The 21,517-nt window shown below is 37.2% G+C and overlaps 1 protein-coding gene across 1 annotated transcript; it reads right to left on the bottom strand.

Annotated features, from left to right (window-relative positions):
• Positions 1–220: 220 nt before the first annotated feature.
• CALB1 (calbindin 1) lies at positions 221–20,106 on the bottom strand. Its single transcript, XM_039714929.1, has 14 exons — positions 19,939–20,106; positions 19,588–19,664; positions 14,149–14,164; positions 9,167–9,185; positions 6,086–6,136; positions 5,949–5,988; positions 5,808–5,861; positions 5,604–5,675; positions 5,119–5,202; positions 1,571–1,626; positions 1,433–1,472; positions 1,292–1,345; positions 1,090–1,161; positions 221–343 (listed from the first exon to the last, which is right to left on the bottom strand). The coding sequence occupies exons 1-14, from the start codon at positions 20,018–20,020 to the stop codon at positions 230–232; spliced, it is 831 nt and encodes a 276-aa protein (XP_039570863.1). The 5' UTR covers positions 20,021–20,106; the 3' UTR covers positions 221–229.
• Positions 20,107–21,517: the final 1,411 nt, after the last annotated feature.

Below are 21,517 nucleotides of genomic sequence, written 5' to 3'. Positions count from 1 at the left end.
ATAATCCTGTTTAGTTATCAGCATGAACAAGTTTACTTCCAATGGCAGGAAATGAGAAAAAATCCCAGGTATTCCCAGCCTGTCCAACAGTAAGACACTAAAATGTTTTTATAGATTTGCATGTTATCCATTATATGATAGCTATATGTTAGCTTGCTGCTAACAAGTGTCTCAGAAGCAAGCAAGCTTCTGGTGTCTCAGAAGCAAACAAGCTCTTGATAGAAGAACTCTAGTTTTCCTCAGCACAGAGAATAAGAGCCAATTCTGCTCGGTACAGCTTTCCTCCATCAGACAAGGCCATGATGCTTTTCTTGTATGTTGCAAGGTTGGTAATGTCTAATTCCTATTTAAAGAACAGATAATGATTTATAATCCTGTTTAGTTATCAGCATGAACAAGTTTACTTCCAATGGCAGGAAATGAGAAAAAATCCCAGGTATTCCCAGCCTGTCCAACAGTAAGACACTAAACTGTTTTTATAGATTTGCATGTTATCCATTATATGATAGCTGTATGTTAGCTTGCTGCTAGCTGGTGTCTCAGAAGCAAGCAAGCTCTTGACACTGTAACTCCCCTCGTTCAAGATTTACACTGCTATTATTTCCACCACAATTTTTAGTTGTGCTTTGACTTCAGAAATTATTACTTAGAAGCTCTATATTTATCTTATTAGGGTGGATTAAAGCGTCCTTAAAATCCAAATTAAATCTAATCTCTAAGGGGAAAGAAGTCCTCTAGGATTACCTTTTTGTTCTTTTCACAGAGATCCTTCAGTAGGGCATCAAGTTCATTTTCATCTATATAGCCATTGCCATCCTAAAAAATACCATTAAAGATAAGTTAAAAAATTTATTTTTAGTTCCAGAGGCTATGGCTACTTCTCCACAAATTCAGAAAATAAGTGCCAATAAACTACACCATGAATAAAAATTTACACTGCTATTATTTCCACCACAATTTTTAGTTGTGCTTTGACTTCAGAAATTATTACTTAGAAGCTCTATATTTATCTTATTAGGGTGGATTAAAGCGTCCTTAAAATCCAAATTAAATCTAATCTCTAAGGGGAAAGAAGTCCTCTAGGATTACCTTTTTGTTCTTTTCACAGAGATCCTTCAGTAGGGCATCAAGTTCATTTTCATCTATATAGCCATTGCCATCCTAAAAAATACCATTAAAGATAAGTTAAAAATTTAATTTTAGTGCCAGAGGTTATGGCTAGTTCTCTACAAATTCTGAAATAAGTGCCAATAAACTACACCATTAATAAAACCATTTTTTAAAGACTTACTTGATCATACATCTCAAAGGCATTATTGAATTCTTTTGCACACATTTTGACACCCTAAATGCCAAAAGGAAAACAAACCCATTAATGACACCAGTTATGTGTGATAGTAATAGATTACCTGAATAATGTGAATATTCATACCTGAAATTTAATAAGAAAATTTTCCTGTACAGGGAGCAGTCTTTGGAGAGAAAAAAAAACAAAGGTCAAAATATTTAACTGTTTCTATTACAGCACTTGGTATGTGATATTTGTTGTGAAAAGAAACAGAAGACATACCTGGCCAGTTCAGTAAGCTCCAGCTTTCCATCATTGTTTGCATCAAACATCCTGAGCTGAAAGAATATATATATTTAATATATCAATCAAAATTAATCAACCTAATGAGGAAAACACTTATTTAGAAAACTTAAATCCAATTAACTTTGTCCTGACATGATGTCCCCAGGTCACATTTACTGTGTAATACGTTTATTTTAAGTACTGACTAAGTAATTTAGAGTAATTAATTCTAAATCATGATAAGAAACCAGCTGAGCAATTCTGATTAACCTGTGGTAAGGTAGGTCTTAGCCTGCCTACACTGCTGAATGAATGTCCTGTATGACAAATGTGCATGTTATTATTTACAAATGAGAGGAGTGTTGATGTGATAACATTTTACTTTTGACTTCATGTCATGATTGGGTAATAGAATTATTATTCTCTGTTCATAAAGATGAAAAACTGTTGGGTTAAGTGCAGCAGAATCCAAGGCATTCAATTCTGAAGACAGAAAACAATAGACATTTCATTCAATTGAATAGGTCTAACTATTTAAATAAAGTGAAATATTTTTTAAAAAAAGAGTGAACAGATGTTGCAGATGATCCTATTTTATTGATGGTATGAAAATGGGAAAATAAATCTTTCCAAATAAGCTTAATTAAATTATAATAATAACGATGTTAATATAATAAAATAAGTTGTTATTATTTTTAATAATTTTCAATAGCTCTACTATTAAACTGTTTTCCTTTGAGACCTTGAAAGAATGAGTTCCTGCCACTTGAGAAGCACAAACAGCTTATAATAGCTGTTAGAAGTAGATGAACATATTGTTCCTGCATAGGACTTTCTCTTCCAGTATTTGTCTGTATAGTTCCATTCTTCTACTTTCGAACATTACATTGCACTTACTGTGCAATAAAAGAGTCACAAAAGCAGCAGACTACAAAACATTGTATTGAAAGCACCACCACCCACACTCCATCCCATCACCTGCAATCCCAGAAATTTTAGATGTAATTTATAGATAAGAGGAAAAGTAACATCCTGTACTGACATATATACATTAACATATATCCTTTTAAAGAGGGAGCTAACGTAATGCAATGAAAAAGGCCTAATTTCACTTTGTTAATACAAAATAAATGACAAAGGATACCAGAAAAAAGTGACCAATTCTATGAACATTTATTTCTACACAACACCATGGTTCCTTTTAACACCTCCTTCCTTTGTATAAAAGCATCTGCCTTGTATGCATTTCCCAGGAAAACAAATTTGCATTTGAGGGAGGTAAGCAGAGGCAGCTGTGAACTTATTTTGTATTTTGATGAGTTGTTAGTGGCTGGCTCTGCCTGCCAGCAGCTGCTCAGGACTGTGTGTTTTTTATTATCCTTCTGTTTTCTGCAGAGATGATTGGAGAGCTGGGCTTATTTTTTTCACTTTTAAATAAATTCTTTGTCAATGTGTGTCTCTGCAGAGGCCAGAACTTACAGCACACTCTAGGATGGAGGTCAAAAAGCTCCCTGAATGAAAATGTTATCTTCAGCAGTAAATGAACAGTGACAATTCTGTGTAAATGGTTTATACTGGTACAAAGAACCAGCTGACTTTTTCCAGGAGAAACACAAGTTTTGTTCAGCCAATCTTAAGCCAGTTTGAGGGCCTGGTGCACCTCCCTAGCACATTTTTGATTGTTACAAGTATTTTAGAATAAAAACAAGCTGGTAAAACAAAAAATGTAGATTAATACGTTTCCTGAAGACGAGAATTCTGTCTTTTTTCTTGAAAAGCTCATACAGAAGCCAGTACTGGTCCTTACCATCGACTGCCATAGCAATGGGATGGATGGATTGTTCAAAGGATGGGATGACCAAGGAAGCAAGAGTTTTGCTATAGTGATTATCTAAAATATCAATTATCTTCCTTGAAGCAAGGGGAGATGAAATGGTATTTAGTTGCTTGAGTTCACCTGAGGAATTCAAGGGTTCATTTCAGTGGGAGTTCATTGACTGTAATCTTGAAGGATTGAGCCTCATTGTTTGAGACACATTTCAAGTAAAATGCATTTGCTTCCATATGTTAAATAAGACACAGAAATGCATCTGAGAAGTTGGATATAGCTAATCTGCTAACCTGGAATTGCTTCCAAAACAGTTGTACATGGAGGCAGCATAGATTTATTGGCATTAAGAGACAGCCCAATTAACTCCTTCTCCAGTACTTACTGGGAGCAGTGGCCTGGACATTCACGAAGTTGCCTGGCATAAAATTGGTGTAAAGTAAAAAGGGAGCCAGGCCAAAAAACCCAAGGATGCAAGAAGATAGGGCTGCTTCATAGTATAGTTCCCATTTAAAAAATACATCTCTAATATAATAAAAAGCAGAGCCCACCATGTAAACTAAATCACTAAATTGTTATAAAATCTGTACTATTTTTTCTTCATTTAATGTCAATTTTTAATGCTAATGAGATATACTAATAATTCAATGTAACATCCAAGGAGGCACATTTTTTTAAAATAGTCACTTTGTCTTTTACATGGTACAGATACAAGAATCCAGGAGATACACAAACTAGACACCAATCACCTTAGGATATTAAATTTAATTATAGATTACACAGAATATGATGTAAAAACAGCAATTTACTAGAATAATTATAACCTGCAAAATGTGAAAATAGTTTAGAAAATGGATTGTCATATTCTCTGACACAGCAATAGTCATGAAAGGTACACTTACAATATCATATGTTAATCTGTGTGTTAACTATACTACCTGTCATTTAGCCAGGATTTCAAGACAGATTAAAGGCATTTATTTCTGAAGTGCCTATGTTTAAATTCAGTAAAACAGCTAGATTGAGAACACTATACTTTTATCAGCTACTGCATGGAGATCTATTCCAGATAAATGCTTTGTCTATATGCTATGAATTCACAATGAGAAGAGTAATTGTAAGACTGCAGAGAGTAAAGACCTGTAAGTGGGTGGTTTAACAACTCAAAGTATTTCTTAGTGCCTTATCAAATTTTTAAAATCAGACATGCAAATGTCTCTTTCCTATTTTAGACCTAGATCATATTTAATCTGAATTCATGTTTCTTATTTAAAAAGCCCACATTTATTTGTTTTGGGAAAGATACGTGTTTATGTGTAGATCTTTTTGTTATGTAGTTTAACAAGAAATGTTGCAAGTGTCAAAGGATATGATGACCACAGCAATGTCAGCAGGTTTAATTTTTCTCCAGCCATGTTTAGGAGAGCAAAAACCCAACCAAAACCAACCCTGACATATGTAGTTTCTTTTTGAATATACAAACTGGCCCAAACACTGACATTCTCTTTATCAATCTTATTGTTACAAAAACTGTACATTACGAACAGTATAGAAACAAACTGAAAGGAATGTGCCACACATCCTGGCTAATTTTCTACACGCAGTTTAAAAATACAGCCTACTCCCTTACAGTGCACAGTTATTGTGTAGAGTACATCACTAGTTAAATGGACATGACAGAAGAACTCTAGTTTTCCTCAGCACAGAGAATAAGAGCCAATTCTGCTCGGTACAGCTTTCCTCCATCAGACAAGGCCATGATGCTTTTCTTGTATGTTGCAAGGTTGGTAATGTCTAATTCCTATTTAAAGAACAGATAATGATTTATAATCCTGTTTAGTTATCAGCATGAACAAGTTTACTTCCAATGGCAGGAAATGAGAAAAAATCCCAGGTATTCCCAGCCTGTCCAACAGTAAGACACTAAACTGTTTTTATAGATTTGCATGTTATCCATTATATGATAGCTGTATGTTAGCTTGCTGCTAGCTGGTGTCTCAGAAGCAAGCAAGCTCTTGACACTGTAACTCCCCTCGTTCAAGATTTACACTGCTATTATTTCCACCACAATTTTTAGTTGTGCTTTGACTTCAGAAATTATTACTTAGAAGCTCTATATTTATCTTATTAGGGTGGATTAAAGCGTCCTTAAAATCCAAATTAAATCTAATCTCTAAGGGGAAAGAAGTCCTCTAGGATTACCTTTTTGTTCTTTTCACAGAGATCCTTCAGTAGGGCATCAAGTTCATTTTCATCTATATAGCCATTGCCATCCTAAAAAATACCATTAAAGATAAGTTAAAAAATTTATTTTTAGTTCCAGAGGCTATGGCTACTTCTCCACAAATTCAGAAAATAAGTGCCAATAAACTACACCATGAATAAAAACATTTTTTAAAGACTTACTTGATCATACATCTCAAAGGCATTATTGAATTCTTTTGCACACATTTTGACACCCTAAATGCCAAAAGGAAAACAAACCCATTAATGACACCAGTTATGTGTGATAATAATAGATTACCTGAATAATGTGAATATTCATACCTGAAATTTAATAAGAAAATTTTCCTGTACAGGGAGCAGTCTTTGGAGAGAAAAAAAACAAAGGTCAAAATATTTAACTGTTTCTATTACAGCACTTGGTATGTGATATTTGTTGTGAAAAGAATCAGATGACATACCTGGCCAGTTCAGTAAGCTCCAACTTTCCATCATTGTTTGCATCAAACATCCTGAGCTGAAAGAATATATATATTTAATATATCAATCAAAATTAATCAACCTAATGAGGAAAACACTTATTTAGAAAACTTAAATCCAATTAACTTTGTCCTGACATGATGTCCCCAGGTCACATTTACTGTGTAATACGTTTATTTTAAGTACTGACTAAGTAATTTAGAGTAATTAATTCTAAATCATGATAAGAAACCAGCTGAGCAATTCTGATTAACCTGTGGTAAGGTAGGTCTTAGCCTGCCTACACTGCTGAATGAATGTCCTGTATGACAAATGTGCATGTTATTATTTACAAATGAGAGGAGTGTTGATGTGATAACACTTTACTTTTGACTTCATGTCATGATTGGGTAATAGAATCATTATTCTCTATTCATAAAGATGAAGATCTGTTGGGTTAAGTACAACAGAATCCAAGGCATTCAATTCTGAAGACAGAAAACAATAGACATTTCATTCAATTGAATAGGTCTAACTATTTAAGTAAAGACAATATTTTTTTACTGTGAAATATTTAAAAAAAAGAGTGAACAGATGTTGCAGATGATCCTATTTTATTGATGGTATGAAAATGGGAAAATAAATCTTTCCAAATAAGCTTAATTAAATTATAATAATAACGATGTTAATATAATAAAATAAGTTGTTATTATTTTTAATAATTTTCAATAGCTCTACTATTAAACTGTTTTCCTTTGAGACCTTGAAAGAATGAGTTCCTGCCACTTGAGAAGCACAAATAGCTAATAATAGCTGTTAGAAATAGATGAACATATTGTTCCTGCATAGGACTTTCTCTTCCAGTATTTGTCTGTATAGTTCCATTCTTCTACTTTCGAACATTACATTGCACTTACTGTGCAATAAAAGAGTCACAAAAGCAGCAGACTACAAAACATTGTATTGAAAGCACCACCACCCACACTCCATCCCATCACCTGCAATCCCAGAAATTTTAGATGTAATTTATAGATAAGAGGAAAAGTAACATCCTGTACTGACATATATACATTAACATATATCCTTTTAAAGAGGGAGCTAATGTAATGCAATGAAAAAGGCCTAATTTCACTTTGTTAATACAAAATAAATGACAAAGGATACCAGAAAAAAGTGACCAATTCTATGAACATTTATTTCTACACAACACCATGGTTCCTTTTAACACCTCCTTCCTTTGTATAAAAGCATCTGCCTTGTATGCATTTCCCAGGAAAACAAATTTGCATTTGAGGGAGGTAAGCAGAGGCAGCTGTGAACTTATTTTGTATTTTGATGAGATGAATTGTTAGTGGCTGGCTCTGCCTGCCAGCAGCTGCTCAGGACTGTGTGTTTTTTATTATCCTTCTGTTTTCTGCAGAGATGATTGGAGAGCTGGGCTTATTTTTTTCACTTTTAAATAAATTCTTTGTCAATGTGTGTCTCTGCAGAGGCCAGAACTTACAGCACACTCTAGGATGGAGGTCAAAAAGCTCCCTGAATGAAAATGTTATCTTCAGCAGTAAATGAACAGTGACACTTCTGTGTAAATGGTTTATACTGGTACAAAGAACCAGCTGACTTTTTCCAGGAGAAACACAAGTTTTGTTCAGCCAATCTTAAGCCAGTTTGAGGGCCTGGTGCACCTCCCTAGCACATTTTTGATTGTTACAAGTATTTTAGAATAAAAACAAGCTGGTAAAACAAAAAATGTAGATTAATACGTTTCCTGAAGACGAGAATTCTGTCTTTTTTTTCTTGAAAAGCTCATACAGAAGCCAGTACTGGTCCTTACCATCGACTGCCATAGCAATGGGATGGATGGATTGTTCAAAGGATGGGATGACCAAGGAAGCAAGAGTTTTGCTATAGTGATTATCTAAAATATCAATTATCTTCCTTGAAGCAAGGGGAGAAAGAAAGTGTGAGGTATTTGTAAATCTAAGGAAGCCCCTATGCAGTGATATCTTTTAAGACAAGAGACAGACACGCACTGAAAGAAAGCAAAATATAGAAAGTAACTCCAAATTAATTTGATCTAAACAATATAATTATGTCAAGAACAATTTTGCTCCTATGAAATGTGAGTACTTTGGTTTTACAGCTAGCAGCACAAGGAAGCAAAACAGGAAAAATACAATGGCATGGCATAATATTATATTAATATTATGGTTAAAAATTCCTGGACTTTCCTTTTTTTGAGCAGTACTGCCCATTAACCCATTATGGGCAGTTACTGAGTAACTTCCCATTAACCCACTACAGCTTTAAATAAACTTACCATTATTTCTGTGTATTCCGTTAGCTTTGAGTCTTCAATCTGCTTATTTGCTTTCTGTAACAAATCTTTCAAGAAGCTCTGTTAAAATAAATAGAGTAATAGGTGAATTTTTATCTACAGTATAAAATGTTTGCTAACTGACTTTGCTAACTTCAGATTAAAGTAATGGGAAATATTATTTTACTTCCACTTTAGTATTTACTACTGAAGTTCCAAACAAGTAGGGAAAAAAAAAGTTCTTAACAGCTAAGAGTATATGTTTATTTTGGTAAGTTCAAGTATATTGCATTTTATTTGAAAAAAGTAACTAACAAAACTTACTGCATTGTATGCCATTTGTTGTATTGTGAATTTGGAAAAAAGTTTGGCTTTCGAGTATACTGCTTCTTAATGTGCACTATCAGTAAACTAAACTAATTAACCTTGGGTCTTCTTGAAAACTTGTATGACTAATCACTTCCTGCAGCATCTGAACAATTTTACAGAAAGGATCAATGATTAATTGAGTTTTGTCCTTGCCTATGGCATTACCTGATGCTAGAAGTGAACATTGCTTCTTCCTACTTTGTATTTTACATGTGTGCAGCCAATTTCATTGCATTTTTGAATGAGAATTTGATATCACATGACTTGAAACACCAGCCATTTTTACTTTAAAAGATAAGATGGTTTTCACCCATTCCATGTTTTAAATTTCTTTACTAGATCTGTGACATTCAAAAAAAGGAAGATACCAAATTGCAAAGCAAGGGCATTACAAGACCTGATGAAGGACTTAATTCCTGTCATCAGCTGGAGTGTCATTATCCTTGCAGAATTTTTGGCCACATTTCAAGACAGTAAATGAGAGAGCTTGTAAGCAAATATACTTGTATACTTGTATTCCTGGACCTGAATGCAACCATGACAATACAACAGCTATGACTAACACTCCCAAAGCTATTCAGTCCATGTCTCAAGAAAGATTCTATCTATCTAAACTTCCTGAATTAGCCTCTGATCTGAGCTATTGCCAAACCTTTCCTAAATACAGGCAGTGATGAAGAGTCTGCCTCCCCCTTAGACAACATATTCTACTGCCATTACTATTGTTAGAAAGTTTTCTTGACTTCCAGCTTAAATTTCACCTACAAAGTTGTAAGTGGGTGTACTCCTCCCATAGCAAATGCTTAAAATGTCTGGGCTTGCCAAGAAACACTGATCTAAAAATAAAACTGGACATTATTGTCTTATTTTCAGTATTAAAATGACCTCTTTCTCTGAGGCAAACAAATGTCACAGCACAAGAGAGATGAACCATTAGAGATTCAGTTAAAATTTCTTCATTCTTCAGCTGGCCCTCAATCAACCCTACCTTTAAAAATCTATTTTAAATTATAGCAGTCAGCAGGCATCATCTAACAGCGCCAGGAGAAAAAACCCCAGAAAATAGGGAGGGTAAGGGATGGCAGTTCTCATTTGTCAGTCACAGAGATATGTTCAAAAAGAGCTATAAATACCAGAAAGAAATCAAGAGGGCTTTTAGCTCTGCAAAACCAGGGATGGTTCTTCCAATGCCTCTTCTCTACAAAAGGCGTTTTTAAAATCAGACATTATTGTACTGATTATTGAAAATGTTCATTTACTATAACTCAATTTTGGCAAGTGACAAATGTAGAAGATAGAAAGCATGCTGTACAATTTAATGTAAATTCATGATTTGTTTTTAACAAAAGCCCATTTTTTTTCTGTCCTCAAAATGTATGAAATTTTTGATTAAAAAAAAAAAACTTTTTACTTGAAGAATAGACCAGCTGTGCTTACTATGGAGAAAATGGAGAAAGAGATTTCTTAGCTGCATTCTTTTATGTAAAATGACATCTGCAGACTTTCTGGAGTCCCATCTTAAAATTTGAATTCAAATTTTTGTTTTTCTGTCTTCGTTTCACACCCTCAAATCTTTTGTTCTGCCTATTTCAGTGCTATTGCCTAATTGCTGAGGCTTTTTTATTGGGAACCAGCAGAGCTATAAGTAACTTCATCTCTCACCTCACAGACACAACAAAATTTTGGAGACATATCACTTGTTTCTCTAAAATCGTATGTGCAAGGAATCAGTTAAATTCTTTTAGTGTTGGTACAGCTGAAAAGACACATCAGAGCACTCTCCTTACAGAAATGGTGCGGCTGATGACAGGCTGTCAGTCCCATCAGAGCCTTCTGAGTGCTTTTGCTAAGTGGCTGAACATGAAATCAAAATCATCCCAAGAAATGCATTTTTGTCAGCAGCTTTCAAAACCTACTCCATTAGAAACAGAATATACACGTATGGGTGAGTATATATTTATGTGTACACAATAGCTAAATGCGTCTAACTCAGTCCTGATTTATGAAAAAATGTTTTTATTTCTCTCATGACAGAAAAGCTTTGATTTTTAGAGTATGCTCCTATTTATCAGCAAATGTTGAATGGAAGAACTCTTCAGAATAAAAATTATAAGTTGGATGTGAAGTGACTGACTATAACAATGGAAAAGGATTTGCTTGTGGGGAAAATATAAATAAGATGTCGTTCAATGACATAGCCAATTCCTGTGAATTTTGCAAGGGCACCATAAAATAGTAACTGTCCAAAGGATCACTGACAGCTTATTAGCAGTATAAAACTGTAATTGAGGCATTACCTCTGAAAGAAAATTACCTTATTTTAAGCTATACCTCTCACCTTTTGTAAGTCTCAGGGGAAGGCATTAAATTGCTTTTTGTGGAAAACTCTGCAGTATTAAAGGGATGAGTAGATTGTGTGGAAACTGGTTCAACTTCCCAGTCCCAGTTTTATACCACTGCCAAGAAGAAAGATGGAAACCTGGAGCTATTTTAAGTGATGACTTCTTTGTGGGGATAAACATAGTGGGACTTTGTGAGCATATTTGAGTAAGAGTGCAGACCACTGCAAGTCTGTGTATGGCAGTAATAGGAGTTTAGTGAGCCTTGAGCTTTGCTGCTTTTATGGAGAAGGTTGGTTATCTCTGGATCGCAAGTAATAGAGGACAGTTACAAAGCCTGAGACTGGTTTGACTTCTCTCTGGTCAACTGCAGGCTGAGGTGTGTCTTTACAGGCTACCTAGCAGAAAAATACTCTCAGTACCTCAAACAATATCAGAACTATTTTCTAGACATTGTTCTCTAAGTAAATTCCCTTGATATTTAATGCTACTTAAAATTCCTTTCACCTGATAGAGTGAATTTGCTTTTTAAAATCCCATAATAGAGCATGGGAGTACAAAGAACATTTTAGGCTAATAAGTAGTCGATTTTTTGGCAGCAGTAATTTTAAAATAATTCGAATGTGAAATTGCTGCAGCTCTGAGTTTTGAAATCTTGGGTTCCACAGCCACATTTTAGTAAAAGCATTGGTCTCAATGAGTACAAAAGGTGAATTAAAGGTCTCTTACACAATGGAAAGAAAGTGAGCAGGTCAGGCTCTGCCTTTAGCTGGAGGACACTGGATAACAGCCAGCAAACTAACTGCAGTGTGCTTGCAAAGAGAATCAACACTTGATCTGAGCTGAAAATCCATTTCTTCCTCTGTGAAGCCACCCTGGCCTCCTCTTTATCTCAGTCAACAGACCTTTCCTGAAAACTCATTATTGGCTGGCATATTCATTCTTTGTCAAATGCTGGGTGTCCATTTTGAGGGCTGGGAATCTGAATGGCTTTACGTAAGTTTTCTTGAACAGCGTTCACACAGTTTTCAGAAAAATGATTTGATGTTCTATGTATATGGGAACAATCTGGAATTACTGGATTTTTTTTTTAATATAAGGAAGGAGAGTCAAGTCCAAATACCAACTTTAATATCATACTGCTCTGCACGTACAACACATTTATTTCATGAGTCCCATCAGCAGTTTCCAAATCAAACCTCATGCTGATGTAAGGGAAACAAAATACAGCTATTGGGTTTGGAAACTGCTATATTAAGGGAGAAAGTCCCTTCAGTCACTGAACTACATACTATCACTATTCAGTTGCTTCCGTGAATGCTGAACATGCTTGGCCCTTCACTGGGGGTGGTGAGCCATACCAGACCCTGTTGGATTTGCTCATCTTCCCTCAGTCTAACTCAGTCCTGATTTATGAAAAAATGTCTTTATTTCTCTCATGACAGAAAAGCTTTGATTTTTAGAGTATGCTCCTATTTATCAGCAAATGTTGAATGGAAGAACTATTCAGAAAAAAAATTATAGGTTGGATGAAGTGACTGGTTATAACAATGGGAAAGGATTTGCTTGTGTGGAAAATATAAATAAGATGTCATTCAATGACATAGCCAATTCCTGTGAATTTTGCAAGGGCACCATAAAATAGTAACTGTCCAAAGGATCACTGACAGCTTATTAGCAGTATAAAACTGTAATTGAGGCATTACCTCTGAAAGAAAATTACCTTATTTTAAGCTATACCTCTTACCCTTTGTAAGTCTCGGGGGAAAGCATTAAATTGCTTTTTGTGGAAAACTCCGCAGTATTAAAGGGATGAGTAGATTGTGTGGAAACTGGTTCAACTTCCCAGTCCCAGTTTTATACCACTGCCAAGAAGAAAGATGGAAACCTGGAGCTATTTTAAGTGATGACTTCTTTGTGGGGATAAACATAGTGGGACTTTGTGAGCATATTTGAGTAAGAGTGCAGACCACTGCAAGTCTGTGTATGGCAGTAATAGGAGTTTAGTGAGCCTTGAGCTTTGCTGCTTTTATGGAGAAGGTTGGTTATCTCTGGATCGCAAGTAATAGAGGACAGCTACAAAGCCTGAGACTGGTTTGACTTCTCTCTGGTCAACTGCAGGCTGAGGTGTGTCTTTACAGGCTACCTAGCAGAAAAATACTCTCAGTACCTCAAACAATATCAGAACTATTTTCTAGACATTGTTCTCTAAGTAAATTCCCTTGATATTTAATGCTACTTAAAATTCCTTTCACCTGATAGAGTGAATTTGCTTTTTAAAATCCCATAATAGAGCATGGGAGTACAAAGAACATTTTAGGCTAATAAGTAGTCGATTTTTTGGCAGCAGTAATTTTAAAATAATTCGAATGTGAAATTGCTGCAGCTCTGAGTTTTGAAATCTTGGGTTCCACAGCCACATTTTAGTAAAAGCATTGGTCTCAATGAGTACAAAAGGTGAATTAAAGGTCTCTTACACAATGGAAAGAAAGTGAGCAGGTCAGGCTCTGCCTTTAGCTGGAGGACACTGGATAACAGCCAGCAAACTAACTGCAGTGTGCTTGCAAAGAGAATCAACACTTGATCTGAGCTGAAAATCCATTTCTTCCTCTGTGAAGCCACCCTGGCCTCCTCTTTATCTCAGTCAACAGACCTTTCCTGAAAACTCATTATTGGCTGGCATATTCATTCTTTGTCAAATGCTGGGTGTCCATTTTGAGGGCTGGGAATCTGAATGGCTTTACGTAAGTTTTCTTGAACAGCGTTCACACAGTTTTCAGAAAAATGATTTGATGTTCTATGTATATGGGAACAATCTGGAATTACTGGATTTTTTTTTTAATATAAGGAAGGAGAGTCAAGTCCAAATACCAACTTTAATATCATACTGCTCTGCACGTACGACACAGTTATTTCATGAGTCCCATCAGCACTTTCCAAATCAAGCCTCATGCTGATGTAAGGGAAACAAAATACAGCTATTGGGTTTGGAAACTGCTATATTAAGGGAGAAAGTCCCTTCAGTCACTGAACTACATACTATCACTATTCAGTTGCTTCCGTGAATGCTGAACATGCTTGGCCCTTCACTGGGGGTGGTGAGCCATATCAGACCCTATTGGATTTGCTCATCTTCCCTCATTAAGTCAATATAAGAATCAGAAATAGAATTTGAAAGGTAAAACTTCCAGTTATCATTACTAAGTGAAGAAGCACAGTCTTTTTTAGGCACTGGTCACACATTCTTCTTGCATCAGTGCTGGCTCCACAGATATTAAAAAAGACTAATTTAAATAAAATTCTTCAATAATAAATTAGTGTTTGTTAGTCCAAAACAAAAAGAGTTGTTGTACCAAATAAATTCCACTTCTTTCTAGTTGCAAAGGTACTTGATCAATGCTAAGTATTGTTAAAAGATGCACTTTCAAAAATCAATTGTGGCTGCGAGTGAAACAAATTATTCATATTTCTGTGGTAGTTTAGTCATAATTACATATGCCTTTAAACAAGTATATAAAATTCATACAACAGAGGAAAAAAGATATCTTGAAATGATCTATTCTATCAGCAGTGATACTTTCTATTGACTTCTACAGATTCTATACAGTCCTCAGTTTTAAAATTAGATACTGACCCAAAGCTGGTCACTGTAGAAATTTTGCAGGCCTGGCTTGTTTCCAGCTGTTTCTTAATTAGCTCTCTGGGTCAAGTTTCTTATTATCAGGAAAAAAAAATACAGTATGTTTTAATTAATAAAACGCAGTGTCACTGCACTCGGAGTGGCATAAATGAGTTGTTGATTTAAGCTCAGAGAAGTGACTTCTCAAACTGTAACCCTATAACGCCACAAACTCTCCTTTTTGAATTGCAGTGCTGAAGAATGAAATTCAGAGAAAACACAATGGTTCCCCCTTCCTATCAAGTTGTCTAAGTTATACAATTGTTGAGCAGCTGTACAAGGAGAAGCTGACAAAGGTACTTGATCAATGCTAAGTATTGTTAAAAGATGCACTTTCAAAAATCAATTGTGGCTGCGAGTGAAACAAATTATTCATATTTCTGTGGTAGTTTAGTCATAATAGGTTCTTCTCATTCTAGGCTATGGCAAGAAGTGCCAGTCTGGGATAAATATCTATATATTTGATTTCACACTTCAACTTGACCTGTCTTTCTTTGATATGAGAGGTCATCAACTTTCAATACTGATTGAACTTTTTATTTTCATTGTATTTCTTAGAGGTGGAAGCTAGTGAAACCATTCAGCAAGAATAGGATTACAGTTACATTGAAACAATGGATAATTCTACAGTTATAGATGAAGTTACATCAGACTTTGGAAATTAAAGGTTTAGTTGTTATAATAGATCTGATTGTATAGGACCTAAATGATTTTCTCACTGGAGACACGGGGACTCTCAGCTGTACAAAGTCTGTTGCAGCTTGTCCCAAATTTCACCTGCCAAAGCTAACTAAAATGTCAGTTCCTTGTGGCTGATACAGTCACGGCCTAGTATCCTATTTCTGTCAAAGTCATCCATAGCAAGTTAGTAATTTGCCGTGGCTTTAATTAGAGATGTGGTTATTAATACAATGGACTTCAAAGTCACCTTTCATCTAATGATCCCAAAGTGGGGACAAGTTTGCTTAGCAGGTAGAATGGAGAATTAGACACTTGGATTTTAATTAGTCCTGGTTAAAATTTTACTAATCTTTCTAATAACAGCTCTGCAGTGCCGGACAATGTCCAGCCATAAAAGGAGGTACAGCTGATTACAGGTTAAACAAACCAGGAAACTCATCCTCTAGTTCATTATTCAGAAATTATGATGAGTTTTTTGGTGTTCACTTAACCTGCTCATGAGTTGCTTGAAGAGTTATTTGAGTTATGTTATTCAAATAAATTTTTTTTATCAAAAAATTGCCTAAATTTAACCAAGTCTAGTTCTAAACCTGATAGAGATGCAGTGCTCAACTTTCGAAATGAAGAAACTAGCCCTTCATGCCTTAGTCAGACACCTCAGAAAAGATATTTTCCAACAAGTGGAAAAAATTGGCTTTTTCTGATACTCAGTTGCTTGAAGAGGTATTTGTGTTATGTTTTTCAAATAAATATTTTTTATCAAAAAATTGCCTAAATTTAACCAAGTCTAGTCCTAAACCTGATAGAGATGCAGTTCTCAATTTTTGAAATGAAGAAACTAGCCCTTCATGCCTTAGTCAGACACCTCAGAAAATATATTTTTCCAACAAGTGGAAAAAATTAGTTTTTTCTGATATGATTTGACAATGTAAGGATAATTGGCACTACAGAAACACTCACATAATTGTATTCATAAATAACATACTTCTGTGGAGAAATGTTGTCGTTATCTATACAGGCAGGGAAAGTGAGAAATGGATGTGGAATAGCTCAGACAAGACCCAACTATTGGCACTTTATCAACCTCTGCACTGGTCACTTATACCCCAGGGTTTCTTTTGGCAATTGGCACTCCCAAACAGAGAATGTATTGCATAAATGTGGGTCACAATAAACAGAAACTATGTTTATACACTTTTGCAGCTTTTATCTTTAAAAAAGAGTTCTTTTTAGCATGGCTGAATTTATACCAGGTCAACCAGTATCTACCATCCATAAATGTGGGTCACAATAAACAGAAACTATGTTCATACACTTTTGTAGCTTTTATCTTTAAAAAAGAGTTCTTTTAGCATGGCTGAAGTTATACCAGGTCAACCAGTATCTACCAGAATGTATGAAACAAAAGAGCCTAATGTTTCCTAAGCTCAAACACTAAACCTAAACAAAAACTAAATACCATCATGTATGAAACAAAAGAGCCTAATGTTTCCAAAGCTCAAGGACTAAACCTTCTGAGTAGACATTCCCCCCTTCCAGGGGGGCTAGCCTGAATCAAGATGCATGCTACCTCTCTGTCTGAGAAAAAGCAGCTGTGAAAGTACAGGCTTACTGAGTGGATTAATGCAAGGATTAGCATCAGAACATAATTAGAACAGTTCTGTAGTTGGGAAGAATATTGGGAAATATTAAACCATCCTATTCAATGACAGCATCAATGTGATTCTTTAATGCATATGGCATGACTGATGTAAAATCCAGCTATGGAGAATGCATAATTGAATATTTCAAAAATAGTGAGCAGAAGAGCGACCTGAAATGCAGAAGTTAATGATGACAAAGAAGCTTTGGAGTGTTAAAAGAAGGACAGACAGGGAAATTACATATAACCTACACTAGTTTCTCAATGTGTCCCTCCTGGCAAAAGAATAGATATTCAAAGATACTGAATTAGTATCCCGTGAGACAAGAAATGAACTAATGAGGTGCTTGTTTAGCAAATGAGCCTTCAAATGCAAGAATCAGGTTAGATTTGAAACCTAAGATGACAAATAGCCATACTCCAGAGCCCACAGACCAGGTGCTGAATTTGGTTTTGCTACTGTAGATCATTCTTTTCAGCAGAACACTCCAAAGCTAGGTTTCAATCAGAGAAACGGGACAGAAAAACTTAAATATCTGAGCATTTTTAGAGTACAGTGTCAGATACCGGCAGGAGTTATTTAAAAAAACCCCGCATACATTATAACATTTCTGACAGATAAGAATAGTCCTGCAAGGGTTTCTGTGTTGCTTTGAGTAGGCTATGTTTTTTAGAGATGCACACTTGCTTCAAGAGAGAAAATATTCTGACCTTAAAATTATAAATATTTTTTACCTTGAGCTTCTAATCAATTTTTAACTACTCAATAATATATTAACATTTCTACTAACAGTGTCATTCATACTAAATATAAAGAGGCTTTAATATCTTCTTTCAACTGAGCATACTTAAGTTTCCTGCACTTTAGCATAAAAGAGAGATTTGTTCTGTTGCAATACTTGAAATGTATTGAAGTTGATTAATCTTTTCTGTGAAAAAAATAGACTTTTTCCTTCAAAAAAAACCCACATCGATTTCCCAATTTTCTGTTTTGTTTTGAGTTTTTTAACTTCAATTTTGCTTTATTTTATTTTTAATTTTAGTTTGAACTTACTCAGGAAAATGAGAGCCTACACCAACATCTCTTACAAGAATTAACTGCTACCTAGACTACAGTAACATAAAAGGCATTGCTGAGAGACAGATTATCATAAGTTTAAAGTTTGTACTGATACAATTTAAATTATACGATTTTCCACAAAAACAATTAAGTTTCATATTAACTATTTTTTCTGCATTTAGGTCTAAAATATTTAGGAACTTTCAAAGCAAAGTTAATTATTGAAAAGCTATTTCTCAATTTGGAGGCATTCTTATTAGGAAGTATTAATCTATTTTCTCCATGCACACATCATCCACTTAAATTTTTTTCCTGTTTTTTCAGAATTCTTTTAGCACAGATTCATTTAGACTGGTTCCATTAAGTTATATATTGGGCTTTGATGGTAAGAGTGGCTGTATTTTTACATAGAATCTTTAATTTATTTTTATCTTTCTCCCTTTTCTCTTCTCCCCTTGCATGGATATAATTTGGAGGAAATTAATAATTAATGTTTCAATAACTCGTACACAGACATGTTTTGACAACACTGTCAAAACCTTCGCTGTCTCTCTGAGCCATTTAAACAGCCGGGATTTGGTACTCACACTCCTGGTGAAGAGCAGTAAGTGTTTAGGAGTCATCTGCAGATCTATTTAGTGACCACCAAGGGGCAGAAACGCATTTCAGCCCTTGCTGCCCATTACGTGTGAAATTGAGAGTCAAACTATCCTGAAGTGATGGGGTGATGCGTTTTTTCTCTTCCTCGTTTTCCTAGTCCTTTTTTTTTTTTTTTTTTTTTTTTTTTTTTTTTGGTGTGTGCGTGTGTCTCCCACTCTCCCCGCCAGTTTTAATGAGTACATATCTGGATCAGATAAGATTAATTGCAATGGGATAAGGTCCCATCCAAGACAAAAAGACAGCATCCGTACATTTCCTGACTTTTCTTTTTAAGCACTGCCAGGAGTATTTTCCTCTTTTTTCTTAGTCTTTTTTTTTTTTTTTTTTTGTGTGTGTGTGTGTGTGTGTGTATGTGTCTCCCACTCTCCCTGTCAGTTTTAATGAGTACATATCTGGATCAGGTAAGATTAATTGCAATGGGATAAGGTCCCATCCAAGACAAAAAGACAGCATCCGTACATTTCCTGACTTTTCTTTTTAAGCACTGCCAGGAGTATCAGCTTGTAGCCTTGCAAGGTACGAGCGGGAGCCGCTCATCAGTGAGGTGGACCCTGGTTTTACCTTTCCAAAGCTGACGATTTATCAGATTTGCAACTTGCTCCTTTCTAACCAAGCTATTTCCCTTTGCCCGCTGCGGCAGGTGCATGAACCGCGGGATGGCAAGAGAGAACAGGAGGAACCGGGACACCGGAGTCTGCTCAAGAAAAACTCTTCTTTCCCGAAGAAGACGGAAAAGTGGCACGAAACATTAACCTACCAAGCCTGCCTTCTTCCGTGCCTGCTGCAGCTCCTGGATGAAGTTTTGTAGCTCCTTCCCGTCCATGAACCCATTGCCTGAATGAACAACAGAAAGAGTTACTAAGGCTGCCGGCACCGCTCCCTCCAAACTCTCTCCGTTCTCCAGCGCCGGCAGGGGCGTCTCCGACCCGGCTGCTCCCTGCCGGCGGAGAGCGGCTCCCGCGCCCCTCTCCCGGCCCCGGCCCCGCTCCCGATGGCGCCGGGGCTGCGGGGGGCCCGGGCCGCCTTCGGGCGGGCAGCGCTGCTGTCCCCCCGGCCTCCCGCGGGCTCGCCCCCCTCGCCCCCCGCGCCCCCGAGGGAAAGGAGTCACCGTCGGAGTCGTAGTGGTGCCAGATCTCGAAGAACTGGGCTGCCGAGATCTCCACGCCCTGCAGATGGGTCTCCGCCGTCATGGTGGGCGCGGGGCGGCGCGGGGGGGGCGCTGTCCGCGGTCCTGACTCGCCTCTGGCCGCGGCCGGCGCGGAACGACAGAGGCAGCTCCGACGACTCTTCCCGCCGCCGCCGTCCTGAGGGCTATTTATGAGGCCGGCCCGGCAGGGCCACTCCCCCTGGCGCTGCCCTCCCCGCCCTGCGCGGGGGGGCCGGGGTCTCCCGACGGCGGCACCTCGGCCGGGCCAGCCCGGCGGCGGAGCCCTGGGAACCGACACCCCTCGACGTAGGAGGGGTGTGTGGGTGCCGAGCGAGGAGCCCCGAGCAGAGGGAGCAGCGCTGAACGACCCACTCAGGAGTTACTGCGCAACCCTTGCTGTGGAGAGCATGCCCATGAGACGTGGGGACAGAGGGTGAGCTCAGGCTCCCAGTTTGGCCGTGGGGTTTCCATGTGGAAGAGGGTCCTGAATATTGGAGCGTGGCTTGCAGCATCTCAGGATGTCCCGGTACAAGAAAAAAACAAACAAACAAACAAACAAAAAAAAACGCTTGGGACACCATGTGGACTGCAAGGAACCCGTTTTTCGCTGGTCCATCCCCAGTCCAGACCTGCAGACAGTTTTGCAGAGATATCTCTGAAGAGCCTGATATTCCTTCTGAGATATAATGGGATCTTGAGATACCCATATTGAGACAGCATAGAAACAGTGCTGAGGCATGAGATACACTACCACTGCCTGCTCTGACTGAGCAAGAGCTCCTTTTTCGTAGACCAGCTTTGGAGGCTTGCTCTCTTATAAGCACTGAGTTGGAGGAAGGGAAGAGAGCAGCCTATAAAAATCTTCCTCTTGCAGTGGGGAAACATGGTGCTGTGCTGGTAATGCTGACTGAATCCCTTTTGGGATGATTAATTTTAGTCATTAGGGCTACCTAGATACTCTGAAGCACTGAAACTGCCTTTCTCCTTCCAGCAGTATCCTTCAGATACTACACTGAGTTACGATGGTTTGATGGTCAAGATGACTGGCTGACAGGACATTGGCAAATGCATTCGGTAGTACAGTAAAGATGAGAGAGGCAAACAGCTGGGAAACCCAGAAATCTCCATGTGTTGAGTGATCGGCATGACTAACAGAAAGGCAATAGTATGTTAAGACTCACAAATAACATGAGCATAAAAAACCCCAGGATAATGCAGAAGACAGCACAATGTCAATGGGGATGGATAACCCATCAAGGATGAGAGTGGGATGTTTAGTTAAAAGCTGACATGTTGTGAGAGGGATTTCAGTAGATTGGGTGGCTGAAATCTTGTATGCATTATGGAACAAGATGTGGACATAGTGATTAAGAAATCATGAGACCTTATACTTGATTCCTTCCATCTTTCCATTCTCCTGTTTCTCCACATGTTATGTGCAGCCCTCTCTCCTTCTGGCACTGCTGTTTGGCTGTGAGTTGTACAAGAGATGCACCAGGTTGGCCTGTGTTTTTTAGCTACTGAACCAAACAGCAGCTAA

Source organism: Passer montanus, unplaced genomic scaffold (genome assembly GCF_014805655.1).
Source record: "Passer montanus isolate IOZ18808 unplaced genomic scaffold, ASM1480565v1 scaffold313, whole genome shotgun sequence".
In the NCBI taxonomy this organism is placed as follows: domain Eukaryota; kingdom Metazoa; phylum Chordata; class Aves; order Passeriformes; family Passeridae; genus Passer; species Passer montanus.
This window is presented reverse-complemented; position numbering and strand designations above follow the sequence as displayed.

Bases quoted from the DNA above. Each gene is read 5' to 3' on its own strand.
- CALB1 (XM_039714929.1), bottom strand. From the start codon at position 20,020: ATGACGGCGGAGACCCATCTGCAGGGCGTGGAGATCTCGGCAGCCCAG. The intron at 1,346-1,432 runs GTATGAATATTC...TTTGGCATTTAG, and splicing joins ATTTTCTTATTAAATTTCAG to GGTGTCAAAATGTGTGCAAA. The intron at 1,162-1,291 runs GTAAGTCTTTAA...GGTATTTTTTAG, and splicing joins CCTTTGAGATGTATGATCAA to GATGGCAATGGCTATATAGA.